Source organism: Bombus pascuorum, chromosome 7 (assembly GCF_905332965.1).
Source record: "Bombus pascuorum chromosome 7, iyBomPasc1.1, whole genome shotgun sequence".
In the NCBI taxonomy this organism is placed as follows: domain Eukaryota; kingdom Metazoa; phylum Arthropoda; class Insecta; order Hymenoptera; family Apidae; genus Bombus; species Bombus pascuorum.
In genome coordinates, this window is record NC_083494.1 from 2,516,231 (window position 1) to 2,540,749 (window position 24,519).

The 24,519-nt window shown below is 34.8% G+C and overlaps 1 protein-coding gene and 1 long non-coding RNA gene across 5 annotated transcripts in view; one reads left to right on the forward strand and one right to left on the reverse strand.

The window, feature by feature from the left end:
• LOC132909057 (uncharacterized) overlaps positions 1–14,079 on the reverse strand; it is a 165,081-nt gene extending 151,002 nt beyond the window's left edge. The window contains exon 1 of the long non-coding RNA XR_009658488.1: positions 13,928–14,079. This is a non-coding gene — a long non-coding RNA (uncharacterized LOC132909057). The remainder of the gene's footprint in view (positions 1–13,927) is intronic.
• The window catches only part of LOC132908999 (amphiphysin), a 139,120-nt gene continuing 114,944 nt past the window's right edge, over positions 344–24,519 (forward strand). For 2 of the 4 annotated variants that reach the window (XM_060963551.1, XM_060963554.1), the window contains exon 1: positions 345–557. In XM_060963551.1, coding sequence (XP_060819534.1) covers positions 489–557 — 69 coding nt within the window. In that variant the 5' untranslated portion in view covers positions 345–488. Of the gene's footprint in view, positions 558–24,519 lie in introns of all 4 variants that reach the window. The other 2 variants (XM_060963553.1, XM_060963552.1) reach the window with 2 other exon arrangements.

Here is a 24,519-nt window from a genome sequence, read left to right on the forward strand (position 1 = left end):
CTTATACACATAATTAAATACTTATATCGTTACAGTATACGTATATAAAATTTATAATTCTTAAGAATCCATTTGGATGGTAGATTAATAAATTAATATTTGAGAAGTTCGTACTAAAGTTTTCAATCGTATAATTAATGTATATTTAATGTAATTTTTCGACTCAGCATCCTACAATTAGTTTCAAGTGAATTTTAATCCCATTGGATTTTTTTCATTCATCTATCTTTACCTTTGTTCTACTGTATCAACAGGTAAAATACGCGAGAGCATGTACGGTGCTGCCAATAGGCGACGCCCTGTGAAAGTGCGTTATTTCATGCTCGGCGCGCAGTTTCGTGTCGAGTCTTCAGTGTTTCTCCGCGCTTCCGTTCGTGCGTTTAGGTTGTGGTTCGTTGTGGAAGCGAGTAACGTCGGTTTCGAAGTTGAAATTAGTGTTTTTCGGAGAGAAGTAACAAAGTCATCGCTTTTTAAGTAACGTGAAGAAAATGGCTGAAAGTAAGGGTGCGTTGATTGCGAAAACAGTGCAAAAACATGCAGGCAGAGCGAAGGAGAAGGTAAGTGCTACGAAAAGACATACATACATTTGTACGTTCGTAACAGGTTTCTTCGAAGAGCATGTCAGTCCTTTGTACGCTGCGAACAAAATTGTGCTTTTACAAATCGTTTCAACACTCGATGCTACATATTCTATGTTTCAATGTGTTTGAATGGATATTGCTATTCAAATGTTCCAGTGTGTAGCCTCATAACCCCCCAGATAACTACTTCGTTCGTATAAGATTGTAAAATTTGACATCTCGCTGACAACATGTACTTATGTATTGTAAGAGAGGCTGCATCCGAATCTGCGAAGAAGCCGGTAACAATTCGTTGAATTTTTTTGTCGCTCGTACAGAGGTGACTTATATAAGCGGTAAACATGTACGAGTTATGTAGCGGAGTTTCATTTAAAATGACAATTATGCAACTCTTGGGCCTAGTTCAGTGTAGTAATGCATATGTTACAGGTGCATCTTCAGTGTTAGTCCGCACACTATTCAACGAAATACGTTATTGTAAGCCGTAGATTATCACGTGACACGAATATTTTACTCTCTGTCGAATGCTTACATTTTCAAACTTGCGAATTTCTTAAAATAGAATGAGCTACAATCCCGTCAGTGAATATAACCTTAGTCTTTGAAATCTTTTTTCCGTTATGTATTTTTTCAAAATTATTTTTACATCATATTATTATAAGGCACATGTCAACATATATTTCAGTTCTTGGAAATTACAAAAAATCGAGTTAATGTAATAATACGTTATACACTTCGTCAGTGTATTTTACCGAATTCTTCTTATAATATTATACGTTAAATAATTAAATTAAATACATTAAATCTATTTGCACATATTCTCTGAAATTAGAAGTAGAGTTGTTTCTACAACGTTTTATATTATATAACCGATTCCTGACAAGAGTTGTTTCATTTGTACGTTTTATTTTTTAGGAGAAAACAGATGACATATCATTAGTTTCGTCCAATTTGTACCTAACACATTGTACGGTACTACATGGTACACGTTAGCACGTAACGCTTGTATTAAAAACGTATATTGAACGCTACTGGCCAAAATTTTTATTACTCGGGTCTTATCCAGTTATCCTATATTGCAGTTATCCTATATTGTTGCTGCTGTAAAAATTATGAATAAATTGAAGTACTTAAAATTTTACAATTTAGACCTTGAGTCAACATTTGTAAAAAGTTTTTCATTTATAGACTTGCCATTATCTTTGAATATAATGTAACCTTTTCGTGTAATGGATTCATCGTATTTAAACTTTGGAAAAATGTTTTTTAATAATGTGTAAGTTTCATCTATGCAATGTCTTATTATCAATTATTTCGAATTTAAGTTTTATTAATATATTTGTATGCTTAGGTAACGTAAAATATACATAAATATTATATTGGCTGTTGCAGCGAAATGATTCAATAAGATAAATTTATCACATTTATTAGTGATTTATTTATCAGTCATCACATTTTTTAACAACTTGTTTTCTTTTAATATTTGCCTGTTTTATCGATATTTCCTGATTAAATTATAAGGAGTTATTGACCCAATGTAAAATGACCTGGAAATTAGTTGACGATAGGGAAAGATCGTAACACATACACCGTTAGTCTGAACAGTATTTACCTTTCCTGCATTATCACACATTTACAGATTTTATCAATATACCTTTCACGGTTTGCTTATAACATTTATGTGTATAATTGTATCATTGTACGCATCGTAAAGTAAATAATGGATATATCAACTTAATCTAGAATTTCATTGAAGATTATAGTTCCTTGTAACGTTTTTTATGCGCGATATAAATGCAGATTATAGTACACTACAGTTATAATAATTTAAATAAAAACGTCCTACATATAATAAAAGTTACAGAACAGATTTGTTATATTTACCAGGAAAACCTAGTAAAATATCTATTGATCCTACTTAACTGGTTAATAAGTAAAACTAAATAAATTAAATCGTTGTTTTGTTTTTCCAATCAAAGTAAAGTTGTTAAACCAACTTCTATTTTTATTTAATTTCAATTTTCCCAAATTTCATATAATTGTAGCATCCAGATGGAAAAAATAGTAGAAAAATTATTCAGTAAATTCTTGGAACTCCCATTCGTCGTTAAATTGTCACAGTTTAATAGCGTGAATTAATTAAAAGGAAATAACAAATGAAGCGTCTCGTTAACGTCATTTGGTTTCATCATATGTTAAGAACATCTTTATGAGGAAACAGCGTTATTTAAAGGTTGAGATGAAGTGGGTCATTATATAGGGTACGCAAGTGCATAACTTGCAAGGATCATTGATTCCTTGGAAGCGCGCTCGTTTTGCGTTTAGATTTTCAACGAAGGAAAACACGCCATTGGTATTTACCTGCAATATACCGTAAGACCATGTAATTCGTAGGTGTCTTAACTTGCTTTCATGATGGTGGTTATACAGACTTATCTGGTAGAACCGGTCTATGCTATTGCCATGCTAGGGCTACCACTCTCGTCCGAATCGGTGAGTAGTTTTCAATTGGAAAAAAAAAGAGGAGAAAATCGAGCTTCCATTCGAAAACTTGTACTTAAAAATGTGTGTCAGTCGACGAGATTTAACGAATGAGAATTGCCAATTGGTTTTTAATTTATAGTCGGTAAAATTAATAACCAACTATTTAAACTATACCGTCGTGATTTTACGGTATGAAAAATGATCTACGATAAGAAAACGAATTTAAAGACGAGCGAGAAATATCTTTTGTTAAACGAATTAATTATAAGTTATAATACTCGAAATGAGAATTTATTTAATTTTCGATCTTTTAAGTTTCCATAGATCTCGTTGGAGAGTTTTGATGATTTTAGATAAGATCATGTTGAGAAGGTTGACGAATGCCTCTTTTGAAAATATGGTTATCTTCCTCTTTTAGATAACGAGCAGTCAAAACGTTCTAAAGTTAAGTAGCTCTTCAAGGTATTCTGCGTGAAACCTTTCTAAGACTTTTCGTATGCTTCGAGGAAGCTCCGTGAAAGGATTTCTTCTCGTTGTATCTGCCTCTTCATGCACAGAAATTAATTAATAATATTTTATTCATTCGAATATTATTATTTAATACGAAGAACACTATATTTGTTAATACCTTATCGTATTGTCAAATTGTTAGCGAAATATTCGAATAAAGTTGCAGAGTAATTTTATTCAAATTCACTAAAGTTACAAAATTCAGTTCAGTGATAAACATCTACGTAATAATTTTCCAAGTAAATGAGCAAAGATCGCAATAAAAAATATACTTTCCAAATTCCTATTTAAAAATCCCGAGGTCACTTTGCTCTCGTTATGAATTGCTCATGTTATTTTCAAAATTTTCATTATGGCCATTGATAAACTCTGCTCCAAAATCTTTCTCAAAAAAAAAATTGAGCATCGCGTTAGCTGTACACGAGATCATTATACGTTCACATCTAATACTGTACTAAGAGTAGTAAGCTAAAGTAACCAAACTATACCTACTGAAAGCAAGAATATCATCGTCTAAAAACCTAAAGTCTTTAAACAGAATTTTGTCGTGTCAGCTTAGGATTACGAGCAATTGTCAAAGGTACATGGCGTTAATAAAATATCGATAAAATGCGTTCGGGTGAACATTGAGCAATTAGCGGTTTCGATGACCAGACAGACTTAGGTGCTTTTTCATACGGCAAATGATAAGCCGGGATCGATGTTTCAAAGAAAGAAGGGACGATAGATTCGATCGCGAGAGCATTGGCAGTCGCACGTAAAAAGTTCAACGAGTCACTCGAGGCGAGGAAAGCCAGTGCTCCTATGTACTAGAAACCAAAGACCATTAACACAGCAAACGATGTTGCGCCTTTTCTCGTGCTGTAGAAATGCAGCGTATCGTGCACTGTATCGGAATTTAGCTTAGCATTTGCACGAGTGCCGGTGAAACTGAGAGGACGATTGGTCGTCTGTAACGAAGATGGAAAAACGAGAGTCGAATGTGATCCGTGATCCTGCGCAGGACGACAGAGGAACTTCAAATAATCGGTAGAAATTCGTAAGCTGGATCGCGTTCTGCAATCGCATAATATTGGCTTGGCAACTAACTGATTGCGGATTTTGTCAATACTACCTAATGACAAAATCCGCAATCACTTAGTTGCCAAGCCAATATCTTCGATCGTACGATGAAAGAAGCTGCGATCAGGATTGGAAATACGTAACTGTGCATTGATATAATTCGAGCGCGGAATTTTATGCAGATTTATATCTTCATAGACACGAGCAAGGAAATGGAATTTAGATAGAGGTTGGATATTAGTTATTAAAAATTGTAACGAGTACCTTTCCTAAGGATGTGTTATATATTTTCGTATACCATGCGCATTCCGTACATTCTTGCATCGTATAATTCCAAAAAAATGCATAAATATTCGCAGTCTAGTTGTAATTGGTATTTTAATTGATACGAAGCTATTTAAACACTTGTAGAAACTATTCTGGATATGTTTAGGATTTATTTATTTATGTTGTACGAGAAATTTTGCAATTTCATTAGCACTGTAGTGAAACGCGATTATCACGATTATATTGGCGAAGTGAATTTGCAAATGGATGAAATTGCAAGATATTTATTACGAACAAATCGAGGTATTTGAGCAGTCAATTATTCATTACATTAACAAATTGCAGTACTATGATATCATCTTTGGAATTAATTATATATATGTCTGAAACCATTACTCACACTGTATACTAATTTTTTAGCAAGTTCCATATTTCTGAAATCTTCTAATCGCTTTCGAATATTTTCAACGTAATCGCGATAGGCGTAGCTTGTTACGGCGCCAATCAAGCGTGATATATTTATATTATATATATTCACATAATTTCGAGGGTCACTGCACACTCTGTTATATTTCTCTTATATATTTGTAATATTTATGTTATAGGCGAATTTTTTCCGTCAGTGAATCATCGTTTAAATATTTGTAGTTAAACACCAATCCATTCTTCTTATTCAATACTGTGTGCGCTATTAGCGAAATAAAAAGTATCTCGGATATAATTTTATTATCCGCGGAACATCGGTCTACTTCGTTGATTTATGTCTTATTTATGCGATGAAAGGTTCCGGTTCCTTCGCTTGTTGATCGATTTTACAAAATAAGCCGCTCGTGTCGGACGAAGTACCAATAGATAGCATCGAAATCTTTCTTCACGTTTATTCTCTCGCTGTGCTCGTAGCAATGCACACTTTATTTTCTAACCGTACCTTGAAAATATGAAAATAATGAGCTGCTGAGAGTGTTTGCACAACAGTATACCCACGTAGATTAAAGATAAACACGCAAAGAGATTCTTACTTAAAGAGAAATTCCACGCGTCAGGTACATATTAGATAAAATTTTTAATCAAACGCGAATTGCATTTGGTGTAGTAGTTTATAATGTCGTGGATATTATATTATCACAAGCAGTCGATGTAAGTGTTACAAGTAGGAAAATATAAATTCTAAGATTTGAATTTTTATCTTGATTTGATCTTCATTACATGTTGGAAAACTAGTTCCACCGTGTAAAAGTATTATTTTTCTCATATGTTTTTAATAGATGAATTTAAATTTAACTAATTTATTCGAACAATTATTCAATAAGAATTTATTCATATAGTTATTTGCTGTTTTATATATAATAAGTATATAAATTTACTATTTGAATTATTTTAATCAATTACTTAAATTCAAACAATTTATTCAAATAATTATTCATTCATATTATTTAATAAGCATTTATTCAAGTAGTTATTTGTTATATTTGTACGTTTAATAATATGCGAATAATTATTTGAATTATTTTAATCAATTATTTAAATTCAAACAATTTATTCAAATAATTATTCATTCATATTATTTAACAAGTATTTATACAAATAGTTATTTGTTGTATTTGTACATCTAACAATATACGAATAATTATATGAATTTAATATTTGAATTATTTTAATCAGTTATTTAAATTCAAACAATTTATTCAAATAATTATTCGTTCATATTATTTAACAAGTATTTATTTGTTGTATTTGTACGTCTAATAATATACGAATAATTATATGAATGTACTATTTGAATTATATAATCAATTATTTAAATTCAAACAATTTATTCAAACAACTATTCAAATAAATACTCACTAAATAATTTAAACACAGCAGTATATAAATAATTACTTACGTTTATAGCATCTACAGACAAATCTATTGTATTAAACAATGACGATAGTATTGTATTAAACAATTTACTCAAATAGTCCGACAATCGAAACAAATCAAATTTGTAGCTGTCTGCAAAAATTGTATCGAATTCCCTGGTAAATTCAAAGAAACATTCGCAACCGCAAGTTTGTTGGCTAAGTACTTCCGCGAGGTGTTGTTCACTGGAAGCAATCCAGTTCGTAAAGTTAAGAGGAATCGGTGGATGGTAGACGATAAAAGTGATTTCGAGTCGTGAAAGTAAATAATGGCTGCATTAAACTTTCTCGGTGTCTCAGTTCTTTTATTCAGCAGTTGACTGTTTTTCTTTGGACGGACGTATCCGTACGATGATTCTGCGCGTTTCAGCAACAAATACCGGGGGAATCGCATGAAAGTGTAGAGAGACGGAAGTCTCCATGCTCAAAGTCTCTCCCTAGGCTACGATTTCTATCGTGTCAACTTCGCCTACCAGTTACTATTCTCGTCGCCGTGTCCCGGACGTTTTTGCTTCGTGACTGCCGGCAAATATATCTACGAGCTTGCAGCTTTCGAAGACACTGCCTCACCCTTTGCAGTTCCGTTATATTCCAATTTTCCTGAAACCCAAGCCGCGATGCGTACGAAACCCAGCGATTAAATTTCACCATCCCAGTCTGCACTTTGTTTTCATAATCGAAAAGTGGTCGTAGGAAACACTGCAAGTGCCAACATTGAGAAATGTTAATTTTTTTATTGCAAAATGCCCTACATAGCGATAAGAATACCGTAGTACAGAATTCAAGTGGAATTTCTCTTTCCAAATAATTGTTAACAATGTTAGAATAAAATGGCACACTATCGTCTCTATACAGAAAGATATAAATGCAAATAAATGTTAGTTACTCGTTTTTTTTTGGCTTCTGTCTGTGCCAAACAGACGAATCAATGGGATATTAACTTTTCTTTGCAACTAAGAGCTGGCACGTAGAGACTTTTCTGCAGATACATTTCACTTTTCAATGAATTTGTTATGTACGTTGATTCATGAGTTTTCCCTTCCTCCTGAAGACTCGTTTCTTCACACTTGTAATGTTTTATCCAATTTTCTGTGTAACGTCCTGGACCATTTTCGTGTCTTTCTGAGCAGAATTGTCATAAGAAAATACAAAGAGCGCGACAGGAAAATAATACACAATTAAAAATAAATAATAACAGGATAATGTCTCACTGAAATTGAATATTCCTCCTCAAGAGTCTCGAGACAAATTGAATTACAACTTGCAAATGATTCAATGAACATTATCGATCGTCGGAAAATCGTTCTTTCGGCAAAATAGAACATTTTTATGGATTTCTCTCGCTTGGATTTGATTTTACTTTCTCTGCACAGTCTCTGTACACTGCGTGCCGGTTTCATTGCGAAACTACTTCGACATTTTCGATTCTCGCAATTCCCAATAATTTTCGTCGTATTATATATTATATTTTATTATCGCTATTTTGTAGCAGAGAAGTTGAATATGCCTAATGTTTATTTAAATATATATTTCAATAAAAATATGTATCTGGAAATTTGTCTTTAACATGATCGATTTAACCACGTGGTGATTTAATTTGACACAGTTTAATTACTTTTAATAGCTCTGACGTGCATTCAAAATTAGCAGATCTTTATGGAATCGGGCAAAGTTTCTCAATCACCTGTTACCGATGAATCTTGTTGGCAAGAAATTATCGTATCAGCTATCGTAACTTTCCCTCAGGTTTATTCTTGCTGTTCCTTAATTTCCTTCAATATGTTTGGACGTAGTCCAATTCCAGTCGCCAGACACACGATGGAAAGCACAGATTCGAATTAATTGACGCAACTGTCGTAATTTAACGGCAAGCAACGGCTAGTTGGGCGAAAAATTATGCCGTTGGATTTTTCTCTGTTGCAATGTATCACGGGAAATATAGAAATATCGTTTTCTTTTCAAAAACATCTCAGGTCCAATTGTTTCTTATATTAAAATCTCGAGAAAGTATTAATTAGACGAGCGTATCGTTGTGTTGAGAAATTAATAGCATCTCCGCGATAGACCTATAATGATTTTTGAAATGATAGACGTTGACTTTCTAGAATTATACCTATCCTGCTCATTTTCTTAAGTCAATTACAGAAATTACTGTTCAATATCACGCAGTCGATTTATTGTTCGAAGCAGAAAGAGAAATCAGAAATGAAGAAGGGAAGAATGTTTATTTCCAAATTCATCAGTCTTTGCGTAAATTAAATCTGATTTCCTACTTACTCAAGCTAAGTTCTCGATAACGCACGTTTGGTTTAACAGGACTAACAAAAGTAAATCTATCGATCTATTAGGTTGTCCGAAAAGTTTCTTTCGTTTTATCAGGGAATAATAGACGCATATCGTTTTTTCTTTTATATTATTTCGTCGAATTAGATCCATTTTGTTCTGTTGAGATAAACACCGCGACATTGATTTGGTTTCACGTTTGTATGAAGATGCACTGTTGTAAAAAACACGTTTGCGAAAGGAAGACACTTTCCGGACAACCTAATAGAATTCCTATTGGAATGATTTATACTACTCGGTTGTGACAAAACCAATTTACTAGTTACAAGTATTTCGATACATTTAGAAAACAATTAAATACAAAATACAATGAATATAAGAACGTATTTGCGCATATCCTCATTTCCCAATCAGGCGATTTTTCATCAGGTTTCTTCATCTTTCCAAATTTATGTTATCCAAATTTTTATTTTTCGTTATAACATTCAAATTTAAAAAAATTGTAAAAATACTGCTAAGTAAATTTCTAATATACTTGGATGTTAAGTAACGTTCAAATACTTTTCGTGTCCATTGTTTGCGGAGCAATAGTCTCTCGAATAATAATCACCGATAAAATAATCAGGAACCAAAATTCATTGAATTTGAATTAAACATCAGTAGCTGTCCTAAAGAACAATACCCTACGAATTTTAGTATTTTTCTATTAAAAAGCTTTTATCATATTGGTAGCAGTCACCTATTCTATAGCATACAATGTTTTTTTTTTAGTTTATTTTGTTTTTTTTTTTTTTACAATTTGTCCTGAAGGACATTTGGTAAAGTGTTATATCTTATTGGTAAAAAAATAAAATAAAAATAAATATAGCATGTGGGTGGCCACCCCCAGCGGGGTGCCATCTTCGTGTTTGCCAGGTTATATCTTTTACGAATAGCATACAATGTGGACAATATTTACCCGATAGATTTCCATTGTCAATAACTTGAAACAAAATAAAAAGCAACAGTTCTTTTAGTCTTATTTGAGAATTGTTTGTAGAATATATCTAATACCAGAAAGATATTGCAGATATACTACAGACACAAAGGTACGTTCGCTCCTCGAATAGCATCTTTTAGTTGCTTAATTGTGTTTGGTTTATCGTCGTACACTTTACAGTGCAACTTCGCTTATTCGTACTTCGTTTATACAAACAAATTGAGACCCATCCTCGGGTATACGAACTACTAAGGGAGCCTCTTATTATTCTAACTGAGTTGGAGCTCTTGTACGAACGTGTAAGGATCTGTGATATATTTTTCTGTAAGGATTATTAATCTTACGTAATTTTTCCAGATTATTTATTGTCTAATACATACATCCATACATGGTATAATATTCAGTTACAAAGTAGAAAATATTTCATTCTTACCAAGAATAAAAAATCGTAATGAAAGCAAAGATCGTGTAATCCTGGAAACGAATTATGACGGTCTCTCGTATCCGAACTTGTAATATAACGGGTGGCGATAGCTGGTGGAGCCTCTATTATGCGAACTATTCGATTATGCAAATTCCCTTGTTGCCCGAACTGTTCCAATTTATTTTTAAGAAAATCCCATAGGAAGTTAACTGCGGTTAAAGCAGGTAGTAGGTTGCGTAAGGTGGTCGCCGAATTACCTTGACGAAATAATTTAACGATTTCTGCTCGCTGTTGAGCTGTGTGACGCTGTATGATTATTATTTCCCCATGTTTTTATTTTTTTTATTTTATTTTGGTTTTTTACAATTTGTCCTTATGGACATTTGGTAAAGTGTTATATCTTATTGGTGAAAAAAAAAAAATAAAAATAAATATAGCATGTGGGTGGTTACCCCCAGCGGGGTGCCAGCTTCGTTTTTTCTAAGTTATATCTTTTATGTTTTCCCCATGTAGCCATGAAACGATTGCTAAAGCGCAACAAAACATCTTTTCTCGTCTCTTCTTCCACATCGGTGGCAGTTTGAAATTGGCCACTTTGTACTGTCCACCCTTTACACTCTGTTTATTCACTTCTCTTGCTAAATGCAAATGTATCTGACAAAATTGTGCTGTCTTTTTGTATTTTATACTTCTTTCGACTTCTCGTCGAGAATTTAAAATTGCTGAGTTTGTATCATCCCCTTTTATATTCTATTTATCCATTTCTCTTGCTGGATGCAAACTCATCCCATCAAGTTCTCCTGCCTCTTTATGTTCTATCAAACTTGTAAACTTTGTAAACTTTCTTCCGTCCGCCACTGTTCTCATTTCGGACAACGTATGGCCATTCGCTTGGCGACTAGCATCCCCAATAGAAGAAGGGTTGTCTGTCGGCTAGTCTGTTGTGCTAGCGCAAAGGGAGGAAAACGTAAAATGGAGAAGCGATGATGCTGGCCCGGGTCCAGCCGAGTTGGTTAACTCGGTATAAATACGGAACGGCTGACGATAAATGCAGAGGCCGCCTCTTCTTTCTCGCGCATCTTTTCTTCTTTTCCGCCTTTTTTGCCGCGCCAACTTCCACTCTCTCCTTCTTTTCTTCGTTCCTCATCTTTTCCCTCGTCCTTTTCTTCTTCTTCTCGCCACGTTTAGAGCCGAACGTACGCCGATGATACGTAAGCGGCGACGTTTTCTTCTTACATCATTCACCGGTTGGGCTATATGCGTTGCGTGCAAACGTCACGCGAGCGCGGTGATACGCGATGACGTTGAACCTTACAGATATTAATAACCGCCGCCCGATTCCATCGTCCTTTCCGGTCGAGTAAAAAGGCGGAAAGGCGGTCGCCGAGAGCCGCTGAAGCGCTAGTAAATGGAGAACACACGTTACGTAATGCTTTAGCTGCCTTCTCGCCGACTGGCTTTCCACGTAAATGCCTCGTATTTCCGACAAGCATATGGCCACCCATTAGAGTCCGCGACACTTGGTTTTTCGATGGCTTAACGGTACGCCGTCCTCCACCCAGACAGCTTCGACAGCCGCGTTTGTCCGCCTCGTCTCAGCCAGACAACTGTTAATTGTTCCTATGAATTTTATTGTTTATAGCGCTATCAATATGCGGTGAATTAATTTTCTTATTAAGAATAATTATGCTCGATTATGTATAGTAGCTTTGCTTTAATCATTGTGTTACGTACGTGATAATTTTTTTTTATTTTTTAATTTGTACTTTACAATTTGCCCAATTTTTGGACATTTGGTAAATTTTGTTAGCTTAATTGCCAAATAACATGTGGATGGCATCTCCCAGCGAGATACCATGTTCGAGCTTTAAATTTGAAGCGGGTAGTGGGCAGTGGTATTGGAAAAAGCAAATTTTTTTTATTTTATTATTTAATTTGCAATTTACAATTTGTTCAGCTGGACATTTGGTAAATTTTTCTAGCTTTATTGCCAAATAACATGTGGGTGGCATCTCCCAGCGAGATACCATGTTCGAGCTTTAAATTTGAAGCGGGTAGTGGGCAGTGGTATTGGAAAAAGCAAATTTTTTTTATTTTATTATTTAATTTGCAATTTACAATTTGTTCAGCTGGGCATTTGGTAAATTTTTCTAGCTTTATTGCCAAATAACATGTGGATGGCATCTCCCAGCGAGATACCATGTTCGAGCTTTAAATTTGAAGCGGGTACTGGGCAGTGGTATTGGAAAAAGCAAAAGTTTTTTTTATTATTTAATCTGCACTTTACAATTTGTCCAGCTGGGCATTTGGAAAATTTTGTTAGCTTAATTGCCAAATAACATGTGGGTGGCATCTCCCAGCGAGATACCATGTTCGAGCTTTAAATTTGAAGCGGGTAGTGAGCAGTGGTATTGGAAAAAGCAAATTTTTTTTATTTTATTATTTAATTTGCAATTACAATTTGTTCAGCTGGACATTTGGTAAATTTTTCTAGCTTTATTGCCAAATAACATGTGGATGGCATCTCCCAGCGAGATACCATGTTCGAGCTTTAAATTTGAAGCGTGTAGTGGGCAGTGGTATTGGAAAAAGCAAATTTTTTTTATTTTATTATTTAATTTGCAATTTACAATTTGTCCAACTGGGCATTTGGTAAATTTTTCTAGCTTTATTGCCAAATAACATGTGGATGGCATCTCCCAGCGAGATACCATGTTCGAGCTTTAAATTTGAAGCGTGTAGTGGGCAGTGGTATTGGAAAAAGCAAATTTTTTTTTATTTTATTATTTAATTTGCAATTTACAATTTGTTCAGCTGGGCATTTGGTAAATTTTTCTAGCTTTATTGCCAAATAACATGTAGATGGCATCTCCCAGCGAGATACCATGTTCGAGCTTTAAATTTGAAGCGGGTAGTGGGCAGTGGTATTGGAAAATGCAAAAGTTTTTTTTATTATTTAATCTGCACTTTACAATTTGTCCAGCTGGGCATTTGGAAAATTTTGTTAGCTTAATTGCTAAATAACATGTGGATGACTACCCCCAGAGGGGTACCATGTTCGAGTTTGACTATTTTATTTCTTTGGTGAGGTCAGTGGGGTGTTTTCTTTTTAGTCTTCTTTCTATGAGAGGTTTGCTCGCTTCAGCAGCCAGCTGGTTAGCATGTGTTGTAGTTCTTTTCTTGTATTTCTTTGCGTACCTGCCGATTTCTTCTTTGACCATTTGGTATTTTTAGGTTTCTGTGTATATCCTTTTTTCTGACGTACCATGGGGCGTCGATTATTGTTCTCAGTATCGTCGATCCTAGCGACTCTAGTTTATTTATGTGGCTCATTGCTGCTGTCCCCATAGTGGTATTCCGTACGTCCAAATTAATTTTATTATCGTTTTGTTAAACACGCAAAGTAAAATTACATTATTCAAGGCCATATTAAAACCTGTTTGGACCTATGGAATCCAACTATGGGGAACAGCAAGTAATTCCAACATAGAAATTCTTCAACGATTCCAATCGAAAACCTTGAGATCCCTAATAGATGCACCTTGGTACGTCACCAACGAAACGATACATCACGACCTCAAGATGCTCACAGTCAAAGAAGAATTATCCAAATTTAGCAATAGACACAGCACAAGAGTTAACAACCACCAAAACTCTCTAATTACTCAACTACTCGACACATCGGAACAGATCCGCAGACTAAAAAGACATTACACCTTAGACCTAAGCACTAGATTCAAATAGAATCAAACATACTAAAAACACCTATTAATCATGTCATAGTACCACGTCAGATGAATTTACTTAAAATCCTCTAACGAGAATTGATTGTAAAATAAACGCAAATAAAAAAAAATTATCGTTTTGTAGATTTTTAGTTTATTTTCTATGCTGAGTTCAGAGTTTCTACTAGTTAGCCAGTACACCTGTCTTCTTTCTTATCCGTATTTCGTCTATAATTGATTTAGTATGTTGTTTCCATGTAAGGCGATAATTTGTTTAATCGTTTGGGCACTCGTACGTTTCCGTAGGTCGTTCCTCCTAAAGTTAAGAAAGAAACAAAAGTAAAGTAAAGCGAAAGAAGCAAAAGAAGAAGACCGAGTGCGTGTTTCACGAAATTTTCTTTCCTCTTCGATAAGAATCTTTACAATTTCCAAGGTTTTCGAACGTCCAAGCCTTCGAAATTCTTCGGTAGATTTTGGGTGCGCTATACGCAAGCCAACGAAACACAAATTCAAATTTTTCTAGAGGCTGGTAGCCTACAGTTAAAGGTTACACACGATACATTAATTATTCATCGTTCATTGTGTATCGTTGATTTGAAAAACACTATATCGTTTTGAATGTAAAACGCACTGCGAGAATGATCACATTTTTCCACAATTCATGTAGCTATAGCGGAGATCCATTTGCCTGAACTTGTCGGAGGTCAAACAGTTTACGTAATTGAAGTTCGTAGAATAGATCGAAAATTGAGTTGGACTAAAATTGCTAGTAGGATCTCAGCAATTATCCCCGCTACTTATTCTTCTTTGTTCATATAACGAGAGGTCAGGTGTAGGTGAACGAGTTCAAGCAGCGAATCAGTTCGGTTAATCGAAAAGCTCGGAAATGGGTCGGCAAATGATCTGTTTATGAGCTGATTTAGCTTTAATGTTGTGAAACTTGTCGTTTCTCGAGGCACAGGGGAAACGTAAGAAGAGAAAAGTACTGTTCTATCTTTCCCTGTTTTCCATTCGATCAGTTTTACTACGTTACAGCTAAAATATCTCTTAAACTAATTAAGTTTAAATTAATAATTTTCAAACTTTAAAATCCAAGCAACTCGTTGCTTCCATTAAAAAAGACATAGCTGCGACCTTAACTTCTCATCGCAGTAGAATCTGTTTCAAGTTCTTGACAACGCAATTCGTAGTCGATCGCAAGCTTGAAATTGATCAACTTTCGTTGCAGACACTTTTTTGTCGGACTCGTGTGATCGTCCGGGATGTCTGAAAAATCCTGCGGACTAATTTCTACACGCGAATTATTTTTTATTTTATTCAACATTCATTAATTCGTTAATTCAACATCTCCACGTTCTCGCTTTGTTCTTCACTACCAGCTGCGTTACAGTATCAGAGAAAGTATGTGGTAGTAAATATTTAAAATTCTGACCCTGCGTCCCTCCACAAGATATATGCAGGTTCCTTCTGTCCCTGTTGTGAAATGATCTTGACGTTTCGACATAGGTATAAAAAATATAGAAGGAACGTTGAAATCGTGCCAAGAATCGAACGCTGCAGATACCTACACCGTGTCGTCTGCGAATCGAGGAACAGGTGCAACGACTAATATATACGCACTCTGGTCGATTTGTGTTGCGTATTCTTTCTTTCATTTTGCCACAGCAATAAATCTGCAACGTACCGCGTGTTTCTCCGCTTATTTAACGAGTCTCCCTAAGAAAAATAAACCGCGCTATTGTGCAATTGAATGTATACGTCACATGAAAGAGAGTCACATCGGCTTCTTCTTACGTACAATTTGTTGCGTCGAGATAGCTGTTTGCGTTTAGACATAGTAAGAAAGATCTGTAACAGACGATTAAAATCTATTTATCGCGTTCAAAGTAGTTACAATGCAAACGTAGCGACATATGTCGGCGTAGTATTATTTTCTTTAGGGTATTTTTAATATTGTTTGGTTGTATCGTTATAGCGTTTAATCGGTGCATTTTTTTTCAAGTTATTCTTTCTTCAAAATGTAGCAAATTGTTATTCGGTTAAACACGTTCAAATACCTTCTTCTTAGAAAGTTTTCCAATTTTCAGAATTTTCGAAGAAACGAAATCTGCGTAATATCAGAGTTACACTGATATCCAATTACGCATAAACTCTCTTTCGTCCATCAACGTTGTAAACATTCTTATGCAATGTACAACTTGAACAATGAAAATGCCTAATTATTCCGCGCTTTCGTTAACACGTTCAAGCTTCTTCGTACGCGCCAACAACGTTTTTGCTTTTTATTCCAATCTTCGTTAAATCGCATTTTTACAAATTGAAATTGGAAACATAAATGGCACACGTCACCAGATAGAAATGCAGACCGTGGGCCACCGGTGGCCCACGCCGGTTTCAACCTGTTAAATGACAGATAATCGATGTCGTAGCGTACTTCGTACTACGTCACTAGGCTTCTTAACTTTTCCATACAACTCGAGTCAGAAAGAAAGCTCAAGTCGAAATTGAAACGTAATAGTCGTTTTATTTAACTTTGCTGATTCTCGAGTTTGTATGTTCTAATAGTCAGAACGATTCTTAGTCTTGTTTTAGCAATCTATAAATTTTTAACGTTTCAATAGAGTGCAAAATCGTATCTATATATCTACGAGTATCCTTTCTTCAGCAAGTAGAAAATTTTATCGTTTCAAAAACACTTCCCTGTACATTTAGAATGAAAGCCTGTACATTATACTTTTTCTAAAGTACAAAAATTTAACAACCAGGAAGAAAGATTGAGTCTAACATGAATCAAAGAAGTGTAGCAAGGTCACGTTATTTTCGAATATCGTAAATGCACTTAATATCGCCTAGCAAATTTGGAATCATTCTCAAGTAAAGAGTAAGAGAAAGTTTTGTATCAAATTAGTGTCAACCGAAAGATGTTATTCTTGTTGTCTCATACTGCATAAAACACGTTCCTTTATATATGCTTATACAGCAGTATTAATCCATGGTCGATTTCTGCTACTATTTTTTCTCAAAATATTACGGACCAAGTGATGTTAGAAGCCTTTACCCTATGTTATTATCTACTATTTTATTTCTAAACAATTATTTTTCAACAGAAGGTTCGACAACATAAATAACTTAAAGGGAACTCGTCTCGCCCAAAAAACAGACCAAAAATTAACACACAGTCTGAATGTGAAAAATGTATTTGCAAAATGAGAAACATTTGGAGACAGAAAAATTCCTAGAGTGGCGAAACGATTAAACAAAACTTGTAGGATGAAACCTCGGGATGTCGGATGTGGAATAAAAATTGCCAATTGCCAGCACACAGTCTGAATGTGAAAAATGTATTTGCAAAATGAGAAACATTTGGAGACAGAAAAATTCCTAGAGTGGCGAAACGATTAAACAAAACTTGTAGGATGAAGCCACGGGATGTCGGATGTGGAATAAAAATTGCCAATTGCCAGCACACAGTTTAAATATGAGAAATGTATTTGCAAAATGAAAAAGATTTGGAGATAGAGAAATTCCTAGAGTGGCGAAAGGATTAAAACAAAACTTGTAGGATGAAGCCATGGGATGTCGGATGTGGAATAAAATTTGCCAATTGCCAGCACACAGTTTAAATATGAGAAATGTATTTGCAAAATGAAAAAGATTTGGAGACAGAGAAATTCCTAGAGTGGCGAAACGATTAAACAAAACTTGTAGGATGAAACCTCGGGATGTCGTATGTGGAATAAAAATTGCCAATTGGCAGCACACAGTTTAAATATGAGAAATGTATTTGCAAAATGAAAAAGATTTGGAGACAGAGAAATTCCTAAACGAAAGGATTAAAACAAAACTTGTAGGATGAAGCCACGAAATGTCGGATGTGGAATAAAAATTGCCAATTGCCAGCACACAGTTTAAATATGAGAAATGTATTTGCAAAATGAAAAAGATTTTGAGACAGAGAAATTCCTAGAGTGGCGAAAGGATTAAAACAAAACTTGTAGGATGAAGCCACGGGATGTCGGATGTGGAATAAAAATTGCCAGTTAAATTAAGAAATAACAATCATACAAAAAGTAATCGCAAATATATGTATCCATAGAAGTAAAAAATTCGTTGATGTGGAAGGCGCAGCAGTTGCAAGCCACGAGTCAAATAAAACAACTATAATCACGGTATGCTGGATAACAAATAAAAACGACCACTGGCCAATGGTACAGAAAACACACAGAGAATTGTAAACGGAGCTCGTACAGCCGGAGACCCCAGCAAAGCGACGCGGCGCAGCGTGAAACAATCTCGTAACCTGGTTGCTTGAGTAGGAAATGCAGTTTGGTCCCAGCTAACCGAAGAACAGGATCTTCTGGTACCGGTCTGATATCCTTGTACCTGCGGCGCGCGCTTTGTAACGGGAGCTTTCCCGAGTCACGAAGGTAGAGAAGGATCAGCAGTGCCGTTGTCAGCCGGTGCAACAGCCGTTGCATACGAAACGCAACCAACCGACCGGCCGGCCGATTCGCAGCAAACAGCAGAACAAACGTAGGACGGAGAAAGACAGGAATATAAACGGCAGAACGAAAACAGGGGAGAGAGAAAGATGCGAATACGAAGGAGAGAGGGAACAGAGAGACGACGTTTCGTTGATTCGCTACGAAACGGAAATGGAACGAATCATCGTCGCCCCATTGTGATCCTCGCTCGCCTCGTTTCGTTCAATTAGGTTGGAAATTCAGGTCGAGATCACCTGCTGCTGCTGCTGCACTTCCAGTTTAGACCGCGTCTAGAAAAACAGCGATTTATTCGTCGAAACGCGGAGAGTAGACGCTGCGGAATTTTCCTCTCCTCTTCTTTTGCTTGCTCGTCACGATTCAGTGGCCAGATACTCGTTTAAAAATCGCTTCTTATTACGTACATTCTGCGGCTTCGCGCAAGAAGTGCCACTACCAGTATTTATGAAGTTGAGATGACGCGTTTAAACGATATCGTACGTAAGAAGATTAACGTTCGTATAATTTCTGACGTGCAACTCGCATTCATATTTCGCGTCTCTTCTCTAACGCAAAAAGCGGAAATTAAAAGTTGCGCGCTGTTTTTCGTGTTACGTTGACATTGGTATCTTTCGCAGCAAGTTTATTTTATGAAAGGTTTTCACATTCCAATGTACATTGTTATTACGGTCGTTTCTAGGTAGAATTTGAAATTGTTTTTTCACCTAGTTTATACGATTGTTTATAGTGTCAGTAGCGGGTCTGAGTCATTTTTGCGAAAGTATGACACTGACCACTTCTTGCATCAACATACAGATGTATTTGCACCTGATACCAGAAATGCAGTAGATCTCGGGGATGGAAAGATAATTATTTTCTAAATCGTTCGTTCTGAATTCTTTGTTATATTCATTTATTATTATATTATTATTGTTATTATTATTGACTCTATGATCTTTATTGGATCAATCGGAGACACCTGAAGCTCATAAATTGAGAAACGGATTATTTTTAGAGAACATCGCTTCTCAATCGAAAGTTAGCTATTCCCTTTCTAATCTGAAGTCAATTTCTGAGCAAATTAGGTGGTGAAAACTTTTGTAATATTCATGCGTTGTCTATCCTTCACGTTTACGTACATATATGTATTATTGGACTTATTCAACATATTTGAGAAACTAAATGCAAATTAACGAGAGATTATCCATCATATTTGTCATTTTTCAATAACAAATAACTTTTGATTAAAGATTAAAAAAGTGCTATGATGTGCTTACTCTTATACGTGATATATATAGTATCCGTGCACTTATAAAATAATATAAAAATAGAATGCAGCGTAATAATAACCACTATAAATTATATTTGTATATGATGTAATGTAGAAATTGTTAGGCGTGTCTGGTACATGGTGCAACAGTTCCAAGTAATATTAGTCATTTGGTTTTGAAGTATCAAAGCTACTGTTCTTCTTGGACTTACATAAACCGAATTTTTCAATAAATATTATTAAAATATACATAGCTTTTGGATATTTGGTTTTGCTATTCGATGTACTTTTTGTATCTTTCGTGCATTCCATACTTTATCTAAATAATTGTTTAAATAATCGATAAACGACCTGACGCGCTTCTTTGCGTTCTTCTTCTTCTCAACTGTTTCATTTATTGGGTTGTCTGAAAGGTGTCTTTCTTTTACAGACACGTCTTTTACAACGATGCATTTTTATACAAACATGAAACCTAATCTGTCGAACACTGTGATCTTTATTTTCATAGAACAAAATGAATCATACGTAATTAGAGAAAATAATATAAAATGGAAAATGTTGTGCGTCTATTATTTCCTCATAAAAGGAAAGAAACTTTTCTGACGACCTAATACTGCGATCGTAACAGAAAGAAACGTTTAATTTCAGAACGTGTAAACATAGTAACTTAATTATCACGTGAAGAATATTATACTGAGTATAATTACTGAAATATATTGCTAAAAATATGTAACTATCGAATCGAATATATAAAAAATATATTCCATTTAAAGAGACAAAATTAACATTTTTATCAAGCGTGATACGATATGATAAAAATGTTCTGAACGAAACTATGAAACTTTCGATAATTTAATTGACAAATTACCAACAATTACCAACAACATAATATTAGGTTGTCCGAAAAGTGTCTTTTTTTACAGATACGTCTTTTACGTTTTAATCTGTCGAACGTTGTGATTTTTACTTTGATAGAACAAAATGAATCATACGTAATTAGATAAAATAATATAAAATTGAAAATGTTGTGCGTCTATTATTTTCTTATAAAATTAAAGAAACTTTTCGGACGACCTAATTCTAAAGCGTGGAATTCACGAGACATAAAAATCTTCACTTTGTCGATAAATATTCTTAAAAAATTTGTCATTACTAACGAAAACTGCATAGGTTGTTGCAATGAATTTCGAAATCTTGGTTGATCCGAGGAATTTTGTTAGGAAGTTGAAGCATGAATATTTTCAGATCCGAAAAGTTCCTTTAGTTTTATAAGGAAATAATGGATGCACAACATTTTCACTATCGAATTACGTATGATCCATTTTGTTCTATCAAAATAAAGATCACAGCGTTCGACAGATTAGGATTCATGTTTGTATAAAGATGCATCGTTCTAAAGGACGTGTCTGTAAAAGAAAGACACTTTTCAGACAACGTAATATTTCAAACTCGAGGAAAATATCGCAACTATCGCTAGCGAAGCTATCAGAATACGATCACGACAGTCGCGTCTCATTTAGTAATACGTTTTGCGTGCTACGCGTATTCGTAACGACTGCCATAAGTGTCCCACGATTAAACAATTTCAATAATTAATATCACGCGCGACGGAAAATTTCCAAAGTTATAATTCGTTCTGTTGAACTTCAAGTTTCAAGCGGAACTTTTCACAGCGATCAATGAACGATTGCTAAATTTAAATCCGATAGAACAAATTGCGCACGAGATGGAACAACGTGCGATCGACAATACGCGTTTTCACGACTTGCTGCTGCTAGTCGTTGGAAGAAATGCATGTAATTTCTCATCGAACAAGCTGACGCTAATTTATGAAGCGAGCTCGGTGGTTCGATGATTAACAGTGTGCTGCAGTATATGGAAAATGATAGCGTGTAATAGGCGGGAAAGGCTGCTCTGCCGGAGAGGGAAAACAAATGACAGTTATTTAGAAGAAAACAAACGGTACGTGTGTTTAGCGATAGAAACTGGGTGCTCGTACTATGATTCTTTCAACTGGGTTACGACCTAGTTCTGCTATTCTCAGCGAAACTACCAGACACTTGGTTCGTCGCGTCGCGTCGCGTCGCCAAGAAAAAAAGGTTAATGTCGACGTATTTGTAATCCACGTGCTCGATCGCAGTACCTCGTTCCTGTAAACGAATGTTCACTGTTGTTTCGTTTCACCCTGATACCTTTTTTCAATTAATTTACTTTACTCAAGGTCGCATCTGTTGATACCTTTTGTCATCATTATCGACCGTGATTTAGAAAATGTGTAAGGAGATTATATGGAAAAAGAAACTAGGTGTAACATAGATAAGGCGAATTACGAAGATAAACAATAATATTTATACCATTTTGTACATCATCATATAACAATATATATTATACAGTTACAGTATAATACAGTACGATCAACTTAAATCTCAATTTAGACGATACAGTATATGCTAGAACTAAGTTGGCAGCTTACAGCCTCGTAGTTGATCACACGGATTAATATCTTTGAGAAAACAAAGATTTCCGCAATGTCTTTTTATGATTTAGGTACGTTTGAATCTTATTCGGAAGAGCAAATTTAATTTTCTATTGGAAAACGTTATTACAATTTGGAAGCTTATCTACAGACAAAATGATAGCTACAAAGTATACATAAATAGTTACAAAGATTGCGTTTGGTTGGTTCATTTTTAGCTGTAATATTTAGTGTGTCCAATTCTAAGTCCGGTGAGAATATCTTGCTCTTTCCCATTAAGAAGAAGAGCTGGGCTTTTATCCAATATATTTTGGCTCATTTTTAGTTACAGGATGAGAGCGTGCAAATTTAGCGTGTCCAATAGTAAATCTAGTGGGAATAATCTGCTCTTTCCTATAACAAAGAAGTGCTGTTCTTTTATGAAACATGTTTGGCTCACTTTTAGTTAAAGATGAAAGTGTGCAATTGCAAGTCTAATGAGAATAATTTGCTGTTATCTAAAAATGTTGTTCTTTTATCAAAAATGATTGGCTAGTTCTTAGTTATAAGATGGAAACGTGCAAGTTTAGTGTATGTAATTCTAAGTCTAATGAGTATATCTTGCTCTTTGGTTCATTTTTAGGTACAGGATGAGAGTGTGCAAATTTAGCGTGTCCAATAGTAAATCCAGTGAGAATAATCTGCTCTTTCCTGTAACAAAGAAGTGTTGTTCTTTTATGAAACATGTTTGGCTCACTTTTAGTTATAAGATGACAGTGTACAAGTTTAGCGTGTTTAATTCTAGGTCTGATGAGAACATCTTGCTTTTTCCCCACTAAGAAGAAGAGCTGGGCTTTTATCCAATATATTTAGCTCATTTTTAATTACAGGATGAGAGTGTGCAATCTTACGTCTAGTCAGAATAACCTGCTCCTTTCTATTATAAAGAAGTGCTGTTCTCTTATCAAACATGTTTGGCTCACTTTTAGTTATAAGATGACAGTGTACAAGTTTATTGTGTGTAATTCTAAGTCTGATGAGAATAACTTGCCCTTTTCTATTAAGAAGAAATGTTATTCTTTTATCCAATACGTTTGGCTCATTTTTACTTACAAGATGAGAGTGTGCAAATTTAGCGTGTCCAATAGTAAATCTAGTGAGAATAATCTGCTTTTTCCTATTACAAAGAAGTGTTGTTCTCTTATCAAACATGTTTGGCTCACTTTTAGTGATAAGATGACAGTGTACAAGTTTAGCGTGTGCAATTCTAAGTCTGATAAGAATAACTTGCCCTTTTCTATTATCAACAAATGTTGTTCTTTTATCCAATACGTTTGGCTCATTTTTACTTACAAGATGAGAATGTGCAAATTTAGCGTGTTCAATAGTAAATCTAGTGAGAATAATCTGCTTTTTCCTATTACAAAGAAGTGTTGTTCTCTTATCAAACATGTTTGGCTTACTTTTAGTTATAAGATGATAGTGTACAAGTTTATTGTGTGTAATTCTAAGTCTGATAAGAATAACTTGCCCTTTTCTATTATCAACAAATGTTGTTCTTTTATTTAATACGTTTGGCTCATTTTTACTTACAAAATGAGAATGTGCAAATTTAGCGTGTCCAATAGTAAATCTAGTGAGAATAATCTGCTTTTTCCTATTACAAAGAAGTGCTGTTCTCTTATCAAACATGTTTGGCTCACTTTTAGTGATAAGATGACAGTGTACAAGTTTAGCGTGTGCAATTGTAAGTCTGATGAAAATAACTTGTTCTTTTCTATTAAGAAGAAATGTTGTTCTTTTATCGGATACGTTGGACTCATTTTTAGTTACAAGATGTGAGCGTTCATTTTAAAGTCTAACTTCTACATTAGTTTGGATTTTTCCCAATACTTTAGAAGAAATCATCTCATTCACGATTTTTCCCATGGCTCGGTGCTCCATAAATTTCACGTTTAATGGCCTAAATTATGTAACGCGTTAAATCCTTTCTGATTGCTTTTTTAGCGTTCGTAAGTTTCGGTAATTAAGCCCTGGTTTGTGCTCTGAAACACGGTCATTACGAGTCTCGTATTTATTTAAAGGAACTTTTCAAAT